This window comes from Bufo bufo, chromosome 7 (assembly GCF_905171765.1).
Source record: "Bufo bufo chromosome 7, aBufBuf1.1, whole genome shotgun sequence".
Taxonomy (NCBI): domain Eukaryota; kingdom Metazoa; phylum Chordata; class Amphibia; order Anura; family Bufonidae; genus Bufo; species Bufo bufo.
Genome location: NC_053395.1, coordinates 212,043,918 through 212,061,872, shown reverse-complemented (window position 1 = coordinate 212,061,872; position 17,955 = coordinate 212,043,918). Strand labels below are relative to the sequence as shown.

The window sequence follows — 17,955 nt, the reverse complement described above, 5'->3', positions numbered from 1 at the left end:
AAGGCAAGTATGTTTGTTAAGCCCTGATATGATACTAGGAATGGCATATAGCCGTGTTCTGCCAGTCAGGTTCACTAGCACCAGCCGTTGCAGGAGGTAATAATACATTTCATCATGCCAACACTGATTTAAAATCCCTTTTTCCATGAAGCTGCAAACAACCGTCCTGAACGCGATGATCTAATCACAAAGGAGGTTTAAAGCACCATAAGCTTTTATAATATTTTGTGACAACATAGGATTATTATTACTTTAATCTTCCACTGGCAAGAAAATGAATGACTTTGGCTGATTCGAAGTCACACACTGCACACAGTATCCGAGCGTAACGCCGTTTTTTTTTAACTAGTCGTGGCGTATAAACATCCAGCCTATTTTGTAAACAATGCATCTCCGTAATTACAAAAGATAACTGTAAGAGATATTGTAGCCAATTGTAGAATTATCGTTGCGGTGTCAGATGTTTCATTACGGCCTCCATATTGTAAATAGCACCCGGACTAGCTGCCGCCGATACTACAAGAATGAGTAATCTATAGCAAAATAACGGAACACAAACAGCAGCTGCAAAGTCAGTATTAGAATCAGCAGTGGAGCTCAATGAGAACAACGCATTCCAGCAAGCAGATGGCTATATGTGCTAATATCGGAGCCTAAGGGGGGAAGAAGATGGCTTGCTTCATTTACACCATGTATTTAACTGTGCTGCCAAAATAGCATGTACTGCTTGTACAACATTTGGTCATTTTTCAGGATTTGACTCAATGATGACAATAGAAAAAAATCTTAATAAAACAAAAATGTGATATACTGTATATTTTCTGCTTCAGAGAGCTGGATTTTAATACTGTTATTATTTACAAGCAGATAATGGTGAATCTGGAAGAATGTTTTTGCTGATGTTCTTCTGCTGGTGGTATTTTCCATCATGGAGGGTCCATCATATAAGAGAAGGGCGGGGGAAATGTGGATCTGTATTAAAGGGGCATTCATATCTTGACCATTATGGCTTTTTTTGCAACTTGTATAGGAGTAAATGAAGACAGCCTTGCTTGTTTCATTCAAAGCAGATGCAAGATGCAGCCCCTTTCTCGAGTGGAATTCATACCCATCAGATATTTATAGCATACCCTGTGGCTAGGCCTTACATGTTGAGATTGGCCCCTTTAAAGGGGTTGTCCAATGACAGCAACTTATCCTCTATCCCCAGCATAAAGGACGAGTCTGAACTGCAGGGGTCCGACCAATGAGTTCCCTGCTGATCGCTAGAATGGGGACCCCCGTGTTCCCCTTTTGAATGCAGTGTAAGACCTGCATGCTTGCTCGCCGCTCCATTCAACTCTATGAGACTACCGGAAGTAGCTGAGCGCTTGGACAACACCTTAAAAAGGTTTTTGGGACTTCACTGAAGTTTTTAGGGAAAGATTCGACATTCAATATAAAGGATTAAAAGTGTGATTAAACAAAAAATAAAAAATAATACTAACCCTCCCCGATCCCCCACTGCACCAGTTTCAAAGCTTATCATGTCCCAGCCGATCATTGCTTTCTGGTCCACTTTCAATAAGAATAGAAATACCTGGAGATGCCTGCTCAGCCAATCACTGACTGAGGTGGGCCACTGTTGCGGCCATTGATTGGCAGAGTGGGCATCTCCAGGCATTTACTGTTTCGGGGCTAGGAAGTAGACAACAATGCTGTTGAGCATTGCAACATGAGTAGCGCAGAATCAATGAGAGAATACGGCTTTATTTGTTTTTCTACAGTTTATTTTCCACTGGAAAAAAACTCTTAAAAAAATATTTTATTTATAACAAAGACTGAAGTGATACTGCGCTTTTCGGTTAAAATAACAATCAAATAACCTGAAGCCATATTATTCTGTGTTAACCAGAAGTGTATCAAAGCTTTTATTCTGTCCTCACTATAGTTCTATTTATTTTCACCTTACAAACTATACAATGTTTTTCGCCCTAGAGTGGAATAGTCTATTTCTCGCTGCAGTGTTTCATTCTCCGCATTGAAATGGAAGCATGCTTGTTTTCTGGAGAATTAAAAACAATTGATTGCTTAACTACAGCTTTGAAACATTTTGTGTGTCATTATTTTCTGTGTAGAGTCGAGCCTCCAGGGGTAACGGGAATGAAACATTGCGATCGGCGCCGCATCACAAAGTTGCCATGACTGACCGGTATATTTTTTGCAACCTTCCTTGCATTTTGTTTTGTGCAGCGTAATCATATACTTAATTGTGAACGTTCCAGCTGTTATACAATGTACTTGTTAAGGAATTAGATACATTGTATCCATAATCAATGGGACTTTATTGCAATGTGCATCCCAGACGGCTGAGGCTTAGTGAAATTTCACTTTAGTACAATTTCACATTTTAAATGTACAAAAAAGAAGTAATTTTGCAAATATTTTGCTTTGCTGTATCTTGACTGTTTGCAAGTCATTTGTGCAAATGTCATCTGAGTTCCCATAATGCACTGCTCTCACAGGCTGAAGATAGACTTTCTCTCACCCAGGAGGCAAAAATTTGGTGCCACACCCCACAGGGTAATATACAATATACAAATGGTAACTTGCAGCTCCTGTGGCCCAATAGCAGGGCTCCACTCATGCGGTGGAGGGATATTTGGAGACCCTCATGCTATACATTGAGAGCTCAGAACATGGACTCCAAAATGGATGTGCCCACTAGTGTTGAGCGTTAATATTCGAATCGCGAATATCGCCACTTCGAGAATTCGCGAATATTTAGAATATAGTGCTATATATTTGTATTCGTGAATAGTGTTGAATATTCTAATCGTGAATTTATCGCAAATTTATCGCGAATATATTACATTGTCGATTTTCGCAATCAAGTAAACAATGACTGGAGATCACAAATTCTCTAATTTGCAAATTTATGGCAAATATTCGGGCAAAAATTTGTGAAATATTGCGAATTTGAATCTTGCTCATGCCGCTCATCACTAGTGCCCACAACCTTAGATCAGTAAAGCAAACTGTCTAGTATTTAAGCATCAGTTCACAATGCATTTATCTTCAATCCTTTTGTGCTGGTCAGTGATGACTGTAGCTCTGTTTGAACTTCTTCATCGGAAACATTAAAGGACGTGTGTCACCAGGATATTCACTAATAAACCAGATGTGATGTCTTGTAGGGCTAGCTCAACTGAATTTAAAGATACCTTTCATTTAGTACTTGTAATCCATATGCAAATGAGCAGTTAAGTGCACTGGGGGTGGGCCCAAGCTACTCTTTGCACCTTTGCTCCTCCTGCTTCCTCTGTCAGCGCCTCCATCTTCTTCTTGATGGACAGGGCCAGGGTAATCTCGCCTTGCCCTGCCCATCAAGAAGGAGAGGGAGAGGCTGGCAGAGGCAGCAGGAGGAGAAAGGGTGCACAGAGTGGCTTGGGTCCACCCCCAGTTCACTTAATTGCTCATCTGCATATAGATTAAATGTGCCTTCTCACCAGAATGAAGCAATAGATCACTCATTGAAATATATCATTATATTCAGTTGAGCTAGCACTACATGACATGGTTTAACAGTATTTTTCTGGGTGACTACCTTAGAGTTCAGCAATATCTTACTTTACCTGAAATCAATGGCACAAACGTAGAAGGACTCTGTGATGGTGACAAGTAATGGCTCACCAACTACAGTAAAATAAAAGAGGCACATTTAATGCATTCTTTCCCAACTCTACCATTGTTATCTCCTGAGGTGCCACAAAAACTTGTTCCAGTATACGTCAAAACCCCTTTAAGGGATTTGTATAGGAATAGATAAAGATGAGTACTTTTTTTCTAGAAACAGTGACTCTCTTGTCCTTGGGAAAGAGTACCTATTCAATCAGTTGATTGGTGGGTGGTCCATAGTTTAGACCCCTCTAATCTGATATTGATGACCTAATCTAAAGATAGGCAGTCAGTCCCTGAGTCCCATGAAGCCCCATTAATGGAGTTGAGTTGGATGGTAGCAGCCAAGAAATGAACAAAGGTGTAATCCTTCTTAAAAGGGTTTTCCAAGACTTCTATACTGATGATCTATCCTCTGGATAGAGCATAAGTATCTGATTGGTGGGGGCCTGGAGTGCCAGTGTCTTCTCAAACAGACAATTGGAAGGGGTTCAGAAGAAGAAGAAGTCTTGGTAAACCCTTTAACATGTGTGTAACGGTATTCTATCATGTCTGTTCACGCCTCGACCTCAGGCTGCTCAGCTTGCGCCTGTCTATTCAGAACATTTATGATGTACTTACTTAAGTCTTTCTTGTCTTTATGAAAATGTCAGTTTTCTTAAACTCAGGAAATTCGTGAAAATGAATTACATTGAATTTGTTATTGTGAAGAACCTACAGGATAATAACTTAAAACTACAGATAATACAGTTGCACAAATGACATTGTAATTGGACGTCTGCACTTATTTTATGTGTTATGGTTTTCCCTCATTCAGGAAAGAAAATTGCTACAGTAACAAGGTATAAAATAAAGTTGCATCTTGTATTGTTCATTGTATTATTATTTTTTTTCTTTTTTGCATGGCTATATATTTTACCTTGCTGTTTTCTTGGGTCGTAAATCTGGAGTCCAAAGAGTGGAGGCCTCTCTTGTCTTAGGAGAGTGATATTATTCGTTTTCAGATTAAGTTGAAATATATAGCCATTCATATAGTCTGTCCAGAAGACATAATGACCGTGATGGGAGAGTCCGAAAGGATGATTTAACTCTTTCCCACTACCGACTACCTGAAAAAATGAAACATCAAGTGATAGATAATAACAATTGTATATGATGACAGGGGTCTCATTTTATGATAGTACCTTGTGATCGTCTTTATATGGAACATGCATTAGAGTAATGGTCGATGAGCAGCAGGTGGTCAGGAAGGAAGCGTTCCTTCCCAACCATCGGCTTCTCAAGTGGTGGTGAAGTTTTGAATTTACACTGTGTGAGTACGTGGGATCGGTATTGTGATCACTCATCCTCATACAGCTGCATTATTTCTGGGCAGCAGATCACTGTTTAGACGGCACAATCTGCTGCCCAGAAATAAACATTTAGGCGCCGGCACCAACTATAGTTTCACCCAATGAACTGGCATTTTACCCATTCATCGAGCGATCAGCTGCACCTTTAGACGGTCTGATTGTCGGGAAAGAGCGTTCGCAACAAAAAATCGTTCCAGATAATCTCCCCAAATATCTGGCCATCTAAATCCACATATAGGCTTCATGGTAACTGGTGGACTTGCATCAACTGCTCTAAAATTACCAGTTACCATGAGCATTACCTGACAACAGTTTCCCTACAGGCTAGAAAAGTCATAGAAAAATGAGAGATATAGTACAGAGAAGTGCTGATACATCTGGGCTAATTCATTTCATGATATAACTTTATGGATTTATAGCTCCACACTGCTCTAAATTGCCTGTTTCCCTTCGCACAGCCATTGAATCAAATGATCAAGTTCTGACTGCCTAAAGCCACCACTAGAAGGAGTTAAGGCACTTATTTTGTATTGTATTATTACTGACTGAGGACTGGACAAGGGTGTATACAGCAAGCTCCCTCTAGTAGCTGCAGGCAGCTAAAAATGTATTATTTAAAGAGATTGTCTTATCTGGACATATATGACATTTCTACAGGATATGCCATAAATATCTAATAGGTGCAGGACCCGCTTCTATCTCAAGAAAGGGGCCTTGTCTAGCTCCACCATGAATCAAGAGGTTGCTGTGCATGTGCAACTTTCTCCATTCACTTTTATATGATTTCCAAACACAGCCGAGCAGGCTTCTAAACTATTTTTGGAACTCTCATGGAAGAGAGCTGTGCATGCAAAACCAGTTCTCCATTCATGGCTGTGAACATGCCATTAATGTCCAAATTGGATAATCCCTTGAATTCCATGGCTGTACAGGGCATATGAAGATATGGACATACGACAATAAAAAAAACAAAAAAACAGTACAGAATTTGCTTCAATGCACTTTGTTTTCTGCATAACACACCTTGCAGGACATTTATTATGACGGGAATTCCATATGCTAGTCTTAAAGGGTTTGTCAACATTAATAAAAAATAATAAAAGGCAGCCATGAAATAGAAAAAATGTAACATATATTCACCTATTTAATCCTCATACCCACATACACAGGCTTCAGGAGTATACAGCACATTGTTGCTGGGGCCAATTGTTGGCTGCAGCATTCAAGTGGAGTATACAGGGGCATAACTGCGGCAGCCAAGCAAGCACAGCACAGTGGGGAAGATCTAAATGGTAGGGCAGGGGGTATATTTTCTTTTTTTATTATTACTATTATTATTATTATTATTAATATGAAAATTCCTGCCTTGGAGGACCTTTTTATTATTAACTTGGAAAACCCCTTTACACCACACTTTGTTGGAGTGAAATGCACCAGAACACAGTTAATGTGGCTTTAAGACAAGTACAGTATCTGTTCTTCTGAACCTTCATCATGGGTTGCGCCTGATCTCCACTCCTTTCCCATACATCAGATGTGATCTCTCTGAAGGTACATTAAATCCTTCAGATCCCCCAAGCTCATCCATGGATGGCTGCACCCTTGAAACAATTTTACTCCATACAGGGTCACACTGAAGTTTCTTGGGCCCATCAGAGGAAATAATTCTCATGGCCAAAACCCTACTACGTCAATAAAGGCTAAAAGGTTTTAGATGAAGGAAATAGACCCTAAAGGCAAGTGACCGGCTTCAAAGGCCTCAAAGGTAGCTCCAAAAGGGATTTTTCTCTTGGACTTTTGGGACCTACTATGGCCCACTGGAGGATTCTCTGGTACACTGATTGGCCAGTCCAACCTTTACTCGATGTTCAATTTGGTTATGCAAAACCCAAAAGTTGAGCACATTTCCATCTGTAACACTGATGTCCCGTGCACAAATTTACTGTCCAAAGTGGTCCTCCCTGTTGCTTTTTCAGCTTATTGACCTATTTTTAATACTTCTGTCTTTGTCTCATATGCAGTGTAAAAACAGATTTTACCTAAACTTATACAATGCATTGAAATGATCAATATACGGTAAATAAGGTTGAGTTCAATAATTTCATCTAATTTACCTTTCTGTTGGTGCCATTGAGGAATATCTGCTCTATGTGGTCATAGTAGGCATCACACCAGTACAGTAAATTGTTCTCATAGTCCAGAGATAATCCATTGGGCCACAGCATCTTAGTGGTAACAAAAACTTGTCTGTAAAATCCATTCATCCAGGATTTCTCTATACGTCCCACACTGTCGTCAACCACGTCCTCCTCCCAGTCCGTCCAATACATCCAACTGCAAAAGAAAAAGACATTCATAGTATGAAACACTTACTTTTACTGTCCATATAACATGAATTATTTTGCATTATCTTTCATAGCACACATATAAGGCTAGTTTCACACTAGTGTTAAATCCATCCGGCATTCAGTGCTGGCAAAGAAACAGCCTGCCGGAGTCCATTGTATCCATCATAGCACCGTCATGTCCCATTGTCTATAATGGGACCCAGCAGGAATCTGGCCTATTTCCGGCATTTGTGCTGGGATTTTGCGTAACAAAAAACTGCTTGCAGAATTTCGGCACTCAGTCAGATCCCCGATGGGTTGCACATTCTAACAGAACCATTTCACATTACACAAAATGTAGTGGAATGCTGGAAAAAAAAGACTAAATTGGGTGGAATTGGAAAAAAAAATAGATTCTGCCATATGTTTATGGATTTAGTTTTTAACACGTTCCCTACACAGTAAAACTGAACGATGCCCTTCATTCTCTGGTTTAGTATGATTGCAGCAATATCATATTTGTATAGTTTTGCTAGTGTTTTAATACTTTAAAAAATAAAAACTTTGGGGAAAAATAAATTATTTTCTTTTCAGTGCCATAGTCTAACTCCTATAACTTTTTTAAGTCAACGGAGCTGTGTGACGGCTCGTTTATTCACTCGGTGAACTGTAGTTTTCAGAGATACGATTTAGGATTGTCTATGACTTTGGATCAGTTTTTATTCTGTTTTTTAGGGAGGTGAAGTGACACGAAAAACAGCAAATTGGTCATTTGGATTTTCTTTTTCTAATACGGTATTCACGATACACTATAAATATGTTTATATTTTCATAGTTTGGGCATTTTAGGACTCTGCAATGTCTATGATCTTTATTTATTTATGTTTATTTACTTTTATTCTTGGGAATAGAGATTATTTACATTTTTTATATATATTTACATATTATTTTTAAGTGGTGTTTTTCTGTTCTTTCTTAGTTTTTTTTAGGTCTCCAAGGGGACCTCAATCTGCAATAATTAGATTTCAATTTCTATTCAATAATGGAATTAAATGCCACCTGCAGATCATGCTACATTGGATCACCATGTGGGAAATGCTGTTGACACATTTCAGGGGTGAAATGTCTGTGATCGACCTTATCACCAATCACATGTTTGCCTGCTGTGTGAAACGCTGTGGCACTGACTATGTTTCTGAGCGGGTTCCATCTTCAAAGACCCGACATATATGGCAGATGTCATCTTGGTGGGGGTCCCACACAGTGTGGAGCTGTGTAGTTCCGGCACCTACTTCTGTTGCCAGAACTATATGGTAACAGCTGATTGGTGGGGATTTGGGGTAACGGACCCCGGCTGATCTGGTTTTGATTACCTATCCTGAGGATTATTATCAAAATCCTCAATTATTTCTAGGTTTAATGTTCCTTTATGAGACAGAAAACCTGCAAATTAATAATGGAGTTAATTGAGCAGTTTGCAAAACGGCATTTCCCCTGGACCTTATCCGCCACCCTTGGTCGCTTTCTGTTCATTCTCATGACTCCTTTACTGCTGAAGCTGCTTGGTAAATGCTGAAGATGTTTATGCTGCTCTCATATATCAACTCACTTCATATTATTGTTGTCTTAAAACAACATCCACCCCTTTCCCTTTGCCTCCCAAAAATGCCAGAGGAGTAAATGAAAATGCCTGAGTCCGATAGAAAAACTCTGAAGGAACGCTTCCATCCGCTGTAGGTAAGTCTGCTCTGATCTCATCATTATCAAGCAGGGAAGGTTATAGATGTTCCCATGGTAATCAAGTGCATATTGCAGTAAGTAGAAAGACATTCTGTCCATATCTCTTTGTGAATTATGTCTACTGGAAAAATAAACTTGTTTTTACAGTAAATTTTAATAACACACACTGGGTATTCAGGAAGGAAGTGAAATGCTTTAAGTAATACTGAAAAACCAATTTTAAGGGAACCTGTCACTGTAAATATGATGTCTGATCAAGCAGGAGGAGCTAAGAAGATACATAACTGTGTGGAGAAATATTTTGCATAACATATTTCCTTCAGACAAGTATCAGCCCTTTCTATGCTTAGGAGTCCAGTGGGTGGTCCTATTCAGTAATTTTTTCCATCTGAAAACATAATTCCTCCCTGCTTTTTGCTTGTGGGCCAATGAGTCATTGGCCCACAAGCAACTTAAAGGGTTTCTACCACCACATTTTCACCTATTTAGCTGTCAGACACTAGCGATCTGCTAGTGTCTGCTGTACCTAACCATGGTATTGTAATCCCTTTCTGTGCAGCGGTTACCCTAAAAAAAGTTGTTTTATTGCTATGCTAATGAGTCTCTAGGTGCTATGGGGGCGTCTTTTCAGCACCTAGAGGCTCCGTCCACTCACCATTTCTGCCGCCCAGCGCGCTCCAGCCCGCCCCTCTAGGTAGGTAAAGCAGACACTAGCAGATCGCTAGTGTCTGACAGCTAAATAGGTGAAAATGTGGTGGTAGAAACCCTTTAAGCAGGGAGGAATCATGATTTGAAAATGACGAATATTTGATATAACGAATATATAGCACTATATTCTATAGTGCTATATATTTGTTTTTGACCCACGCCTGTACTGATCGCGTAATATTCGCATATTACGCGATCATTACCTTGCCGATTTCTGAGTAAAATAAAAAAGAATCTAGAATATAACGAATATTTGAATTCGCGAATATTCAACGAATATTCTACAAAATATTTGCGAAATATCACAAATTCGAATATGACCCCTGCCGCTCATCACTAGTCATTAACTGTTTAATCAATCCAGATGTTTTGATTCTTACATTCCCAATTACATTTACACCAGATTCATTTAAATCTTCATGTGCACGTTGTGTTCATAACGTGTGCCGTGTTTATTTAAGTAATATGCAAATTTATCATATCAAAATTTACATAAGCAATGTGTATCCTTGCTGTTAGCAGTGGTCATTTAGCATGGAATTAATTTTAAGACTATCGTAGTTCATAGCCAGGATGAATAATTTCAGGAATAATTTATGAAAGTAAATAGTCTTTTACTCATTTTTCTGGGCTCTAAAGCCAAAATAGTCAAAATGAGGAAATGCTCAGCCAAGCAGTGCACACCAGATCGTCCTAATCGTATTTCAGTTGCATCACTTTTGTTTTGCATTGGTACCTACAGTAGGTCATGCTAGTAATACAGTGACCTGTACAACTCTTTGTGTGATATCCAGAAGAGAATATTCACCCAGCTCTTCTCCTAGTAGACTTGACCATTCACTTATAGTCTTCATACTATACAGAACATCTTATCAATCCTGGCATTGACTTGATTGACTTCCAGGATACTACAGTATATCTCCTTATGGAGAGCATCTAATTAGCATGAGGAGTCTTATAGGCCATACATGCTCCTCTGTAATTCTGGGAAGAGGGTATGCAAATGAGATCTTAGGAAGCTCTGTCACTAATGCAACCAGATATAAAGTATCTATTCCATGTTTGACTTTTTAAACAGGCATTAAGAGATGAATTGGATAATAACTAAGTCTCATCTGCAGACAGATTTTTTTTTTTTGAAGGGGGGGGGATGAATGCCCCTCATGAGTGCAGAGCAGAGAGAACTGGATTAACTGTGTGAGAGGCCTATGTCAGGATTCAGGGGAAACTATATGTTTCCTATGGAGAGTGCTTAATAAGGCATGAGGAGCCTTATAGGCCAGGCAACGCTCCTCTGGAATTCTGGGAAAAGGGAATTCAAATCAGCTCTCAGAAAGCTCTGCCTCTAAGTCATGTCTCAAGGTCTGTTTAGGTCAAACATTGACTTATAGGATAGCTACAGTCAATCATAATACATAATACATCAATTGTTAAGAGCTATTATATGACTTGCACATACTGCATCCTACTTCTCCCAGGCAGAGCTGTGACTGTGTTACTGTAGGTAGAGAGCTGCAGAAGAAAGCACACGCACTCTGAGATAAATCTAGCAGAGCAATTAAAGCAATAAATGGGGACATCTTGGGATCCATGGTACAGGTTTTGTGCTAGCTTGGATAGAAATAGATTGTCATGTGCCATATATGTCTGATTTTCATGTTTTACATCAATTATGCCATAACCCCTTTAACTCGGAAGGTGCAAATATTTCCCTTTATGCAGTTTGCTGAACCAGAGGTACTGTAGACAGTTGTATACTGTGTCTGGTCAGGGGCGAATTAAGTGCATGACAGGCCCGGGGCTGTCTACCCAACTCTGCCCCCCCCCCCCCCCTGCCCTCCATTTTAGTTTTCGTTTTTTTTTTCTGTATGAAGAGGCTGCGGTGCTTCGTAAGCGCCAAAATCTTTTCCTAGGCCATATGACATCGTTCACATGGCCTCGGTGCAGCTCTGTCTCATCTGAGTGATTGGGGCTGAGCTGCAATACCAAGCGCAGTGCTATCAAAAGGACAGCGCTCACTGGGACATTGCGGTCTCCTCAAACAGCTGATTGGCGGGGGTGCCAGGAGTCGGACCCCCACTATCTCATAACTCTCTGAGTACAGATGTCATAGATGTTACCTGCAGTCCTGTGTAACACCCCACATAACACAGTGAACTATTGTGTTATGTAGGGTGTTACATAGGACTGCATGGAACATCAACTACATTATCTGCACACAGAAAGTTATCACTGTTATCTGGACTGTTACATAGAACTGCAGGTGACAAATTAAAATTTTAGTTGCCAAATTTAAAATACATACGATTATGATAAAAAAAGACTTGGAGGAGAAGATGAGACGCAGGTCACAGTAGTGAGCCAGCTCTACATATAGGGGAATACAGCACCACATACCTGTTACATCCAGTGACATCTCCTGTCATGTAGATCTTCTCTTTCCTCTTCTTCTCCAATTGACCCAGACCACCATGACAAATTCTTTCAGCCGCATCTCGTCTCTGCAGAGTTTGTTACACAGACACGTTAAGGTCCCTATAGTGTCTACAGAAATTATAATGTCCCCTAGCGTGCCCCCAGTAATAATAACTCCCTATATTGTGCTCCAGGTAATAATGCCTGTATAGTGTTCCTGAAAAATAATGTCCCCTAATAGAAATGCCCCCACACTGCCCCCATATAGTAATTTCCCCCACGCTGCCCCTATATAGTAATTTCCTTCACACTGCCCACATATAGTAATTTCCCCCACACTGCCCCATATAGTAATTTCCCCCACACTGCCCCCATATAGTAATTTTCCTCACACTGCTCCATATAGTAATTTTCCTCACACTGCCCCATATAGTAATTTCTATCACACTGCCCCCACATAGTAATTTCCCCCACACTGCCCCACATAGTAATTTCCCCCACACTGCCCCCATATAGTAATTTCCCCTACACTGCCCCATACAGTAATTTCTTCCACACTGCCTACCATGTAGTAATTTGCCCCCCACACTGCCCCATCAAGTAATAATCCCACACACTGCCCCCCATTATATAATTTGTCCTGACACTGCCATCCATTAAGTAATTTCCCCCGACACTGCCATCCATATAGTAATTTGCCCACACACTGCCATCCATTAAGTAATTTGCCCCCACACTTCCCTTCATTAAGTAATTTACCCCCACATTGCCCCATCAAGTAATAACTCCCCACACTGCCCCCATTAGATAATTTGCCCAGACACTGCCATCCATTGAGTAATTTTCCCACCACAGTATTAATTTCTCCACTCTGCCCCCACAGTATTAATTGGCCCCCACACTGCCCCAGAGTACTAATTTCCCCCACACTAGTAATTTGCCCGCAAATAGTAGTTTGCCCCCCTCTGTCCCTTCAGTGATATTATCCTGTTCCCCCCCAGTAATGTCCCCCAAAGTTGGCACACACAAAAAAAAGCTAATACTTACCTGTGTCCCCGTCGGCGCTCACCGTCGATGGTGCAGGTGCGCTGCGCACACACGTCAGTGTGCTACTTTTCTTTCAGAGGCACGGCGCAATGACATCATCACGCCCGCCTGCGCCAGGATTTTACTACCGCATAAGGCTTCGGGCCTGAAGCCTATGGCGGTGATTGTCGGACAGCGGCGGGGCAGGGAACTATGCTCTCCCGTGCCTCGCAGTAGTTTGGGTCGGCGTTGGGCGCCCCAGCGATGCCGGGCCCGGGGCAACCGACCCAAACACCCCAATTATAATCTGCCACTATGTCTGGTATCCAACTGAAAAGGACATTCAGCAGGAAAATGTTTTCAGCTAATCAACATTTGTGATAAGACTGCTGATTGGCTGAACTGATGACAAGGCACTCATGACAATGTTCCTTCATAATGTCCTTTTCAGCTTGATGCCATATACCAAATTTTTCGCTCTATAAGACACTTTTGTTCCCCCAAAGGTCTTCTATTATGGAAGCGCTCTTTAAAAGAGTAGGACCAGAGAGAGAGGTGAGTGTCCCGCTGCTAGCACTGGTATCATTCACTGCTTCCTGTTCTTCCTGGGCACCATACTGTGTCCTGACAGCGTGCAGCATCAGGACATAGTGTGCATCAGCGTGCATTATGATCTGATGCTGTGCGGCATCAGGTTGCATAGCAGGAAGAGCACCCTGGATCTCCTGAGCGGCAGCACCGTCCCGAGCAGGGGAGGTAAGTTGTTTATTTATTTTTTGTTGGATCTGAGGTCTGAGAAAGATTTGGGGACTGATCTAAGGTCTGATGAGCATTCGGGATTAAGTCTGAGGTCTAATGAAAAAAAATATATTTTTTATCCTCTAAAACACACACATATATATATATATATATATATATATACAGTCATGGCCATAAATGTTGACACCCCTGACATTTTTCAAGAAAATGAAGTATTTCTCACCGAAAAGTATTGCAGTAACACATGTTTTGCTATACACATGTTTATTCCTTTTGTGTGTATTGGAACAAAACAAAAAAAAAGGGAGGAAAAAAAGCAAATTGGACATAATGTCACACCAAACTCCAAAAATGGGCTGGTCAAAATTATTGGCACCCTTAACTTAATATTTGGTTGCACACCCTTTGGAAAAAATAACTAAAATCAGTCGCTTCCTATAACCATAAATACGCTTCTGACACCTCTCACCCAGAATTTTAGACCACTCTTCCTTAGCAAACTGCTCCAGGCCTCTCATATTGGAAGGGTCGCCTTTTCCCAACAGCAATTTTAAGATCTCTCCACAGGTGTTCAATGGGATTTAGATCTGGACTCATTGCTGGCCACTTCAGAACTCTCCAGCCCTTTGTTGCCATCCATTTCAGGGTGCCTTTTGACGTATGTTTGGGGTCATTGTCCTGCTGGAAGACCCAAGATCCCGGACGCAAACCCAGCTTTATGACACTGGCTCTTCAGTGCGACCCAAAATCCGTTGGTAATCCTCAGATTTCATGATGCCTTGCACACATTCAAGGCACCCAGTGCCAGAGGCAGCAAAACAACCCCAAAACATCAATGAACCTCCACCTTATTTCACTGTAGGTACTGTGTTCTTTTCCTTGTAGGCCTCATTCCGTTTTCGGTAAACAGTAGAATGATGTGCTTTACCAAAAAGCTCTATCTTGGTCTCATCTGTCCACAAGACGTTTTCCCAGAAGGATTTTGGATTACTCAAGTTCAATTTTACAAAATGTTGTCTTGCTTTTTTATGTCTCTGTGTCAGCAGTGGAGTCCTCCTGGGTCTCCTGCCATAGCGTTTCATTTAATTTAAATGTCGACGGATAGTTCGCGCTGACACTGATGCAGGACAGCTTAAATATCTTTAGAACTTGTTTGGGGCTGCTTATCCACCATCCAGACTATCCTGCATTGACTCCTTTCATCAATTTTTCTCTTCCGTCCAAGCCCAGGGAAATTAGCTACAGTGCCATGGGTTGCAAACTTGCGCACTGTGGACAAAGGCAAATCTAGATCTCTGGAGATGGACTTGTAAGCTTGAGATTGTTGATATTTTTCCACAATTTTGGTTCTCAAGTCCTCAGACAGTTCTCTTCTCCTCTTTCTGTTGTCCATTCAAAGACTAAATGAACTTCTCTCCTTTTATCTTCTCATTGTAATAGGGATAAGGAGGGAATAACACATACTTGGCCATGGAACAGCAGAGAAGCCAATTGTCTCATTACTTTTGGTCCCTTAACAAGTGGGAGGCACATATGCAAACTGCTGTAATTCCTACACCGTTCACCTGATTTGGATGTAAATACCCTCAAATTAAAGCTGACAGTCTGCAGGTAAAGCACATCTTGTTTGTTTCATTTCAAATCCATTGTGGTGGTGTATAGAGCCAGAAATGTTAGAATTGTGTCAATGTCCCAATATTTATGGACCTGACTGTATATATATATATATATATATATATATGTATATATATATATATATATATATATATATATATCTTGAGACAGTCCCAGTAAGAGGACTGAAACATGGCTATATGGGTGAATAAAGGACAACACATGTTTTACCATATGGAGGTGCCACAGCTTTTTTCTTTATTATATATACAGTATATATATATATATATATATATATATAGTATATATATATATATATATATATATATATATTTCTTTGTGCATGTGTTTATTAGTTTATAATTATTTTGTATGGAAGGGCTAAATTTTTATCACTGATTAAATATAAACCAACACAGTGTACTTTATCTTTTTCCAGCCTCAATAAAGACCCGTCTCCGGTATGTGATGTGCCTCTATATATCTAGCAAGCCCCTGACATAAACACTGGAAGTTGACAATATAATATACGACAAGTGATTTAGGAATGAGGTTTGGCCTCCATGAACCACTGGCTTTTTACACTCAACAGGCAAACTACCAAGCAAAAGATTTATAGCTGGTAAATAAGCATTATCCCATCAGGATAAAATGCTCCACAATGTTGCTGACACTTTTATACGCAATATCTCACCGTCGTCTTGACCTAATTTCCAGCTGTCAATCATCGTACCTTGTTTGCCATCTATATAACCAACTGCAATAAAATCAGCAGATTATATGCACCGTGACTTATTGGCAGGAGCTAAATGAGCACTTTAATGGGAACATTCCATAGACTGGGGTGTATGATCGATATGAAGCCTTCCAGCATAAAATATGGTAAATGATGTCTATAGACGGGCCCGGAGTGGTGTCCTCGGGGCATTTAGCCATTTATTGCCTTGTGTTTGGAGATGTTGATTATACTATAAAGGACGGTGGATGCTCTGCTACAAGCTGGTGATGGGATAGAAAGGCTCCATCTCAGTGCACTTGCCTCTAAGCACTGCAATAAATCTGAATAGGCCTACATTTCATTACGAGGATTCAGCAATCACTCTGATCTACACATCACTTGTCTAATAGTGATACAGACAACCTTTTACGCCTGGGTCAATATTCTCCCAGCAATGGTAGGAAACACAATAAATCAATGAGAGTCCTAAACATTTATATGACTTGTTAAAGGACAATTAGGTTTTCTCTTCTTGCTGGTTCATTATAGCAGTTTTAACAAAATTATGGCAGTGGCTGAAATGCACTTGTGTTATGAGTCATTACAGGCAGCCTTTTTAATGTATTTTCCCAGATGAAACTCGCTGTATATGTCAATTACAAGAACATGGTGCCATCTGTACTATTAAAGTATATTAGCTATTGGTGGTCCACCTCTTCTATCATCCTTCACCTTTTTAGTCACGACTAAGTGTGATGTCCAATGTGGCTGGAAACAGGGGGGGGTCTGGATAGTTAGCATTGAAAATAGTAAATGTAATAATGCCCTGTCAGTTTCCTAAGTGAGCTTGTCATGATGCTAAAAGAAAAAACATTATCTGTTGTAGAGATCTCCTGTAGGTAACAGCTGACGTTTTTTTCTTCTAGCAGTATACTCCTCCTACAACCAAAATGGGTAATTGCGTAATGAAAATAGGTTGTCCACATTAGACAGTTCACTAATTGAGCTTACTATCAGTTTATTCAATCACATATGGTGGTCCAAGAGACCATCTTTTTGAGAAGAGTATGCCCATATCCAGGCCAAATTTCATGCAAAATATAACTTCCAACCTATAATATGCCTATTGGCCATCTTCTTTCAGGAGGCCACTTCCTTGAAGACCACTATTTAATGCAATCTTGGGTAGTCATCTCAAAGTCAGCTTGTCAAGATGCTAAAGGGAAATAAAAACATTATCTGTTGTAGAGATCTCCTGTAGGTAACAGCTGATTTTGGGTTCTTCCAGCAGTACACCCCTCCTACAACCAAAATGGGTACTTGCATCATGAAAATAGGTTGTCCACACTACACAATGCACTAATAGATCTTACCACCAATTTACACTATCACATGATGGTTCAAGACTACCTCATTGAGAAGACCATCCCCATGAAAAGGCCAGATTTCCTGTGAAAGATTTTCAGTTCCAAGCTATATTATACATACTGGCCATATTTTTTGAGGAGACCACCACCTAGAAGACCACTACTCAAAGCAATTTTGGATAGTCATCGGAAAGTGATTTCACTGTACACATATTCCGTATGGTTGTGTAGAGGAAAAACTAAATTATGATGGACAATCTAAAATGTAGAAA

General features: G+C 40.3%; 1 protein-coding gene across 1 annotated transcript in view; it reads right to left on the bottom strand.

Annotated features, from left to right (window-relative positions):
- Positions 1-17,955, bottom strand: part of LRP1B (LDL receptor related protein 1B) — a 1,344,280-nt gene that overhangs the window by 736,259 nt on the left and 590,066 nt on the right. Inside the window, exons 14-15 of the mRNA XM_040441523.1 lie at positions 7,124-7,343; positions 4,577-4,766 (exon numbers count right to left, since the gene is read on the bottom strand). Coding sequence (XP_040297457.1) covers positions 4,577-4,766; positions 7,124-7,343 — 410 coding nt within the window. The remainder of the gene's footprint in view (positions 1-4,576; positions 4,767-7,123; positions 7,344-17,955) is intronic.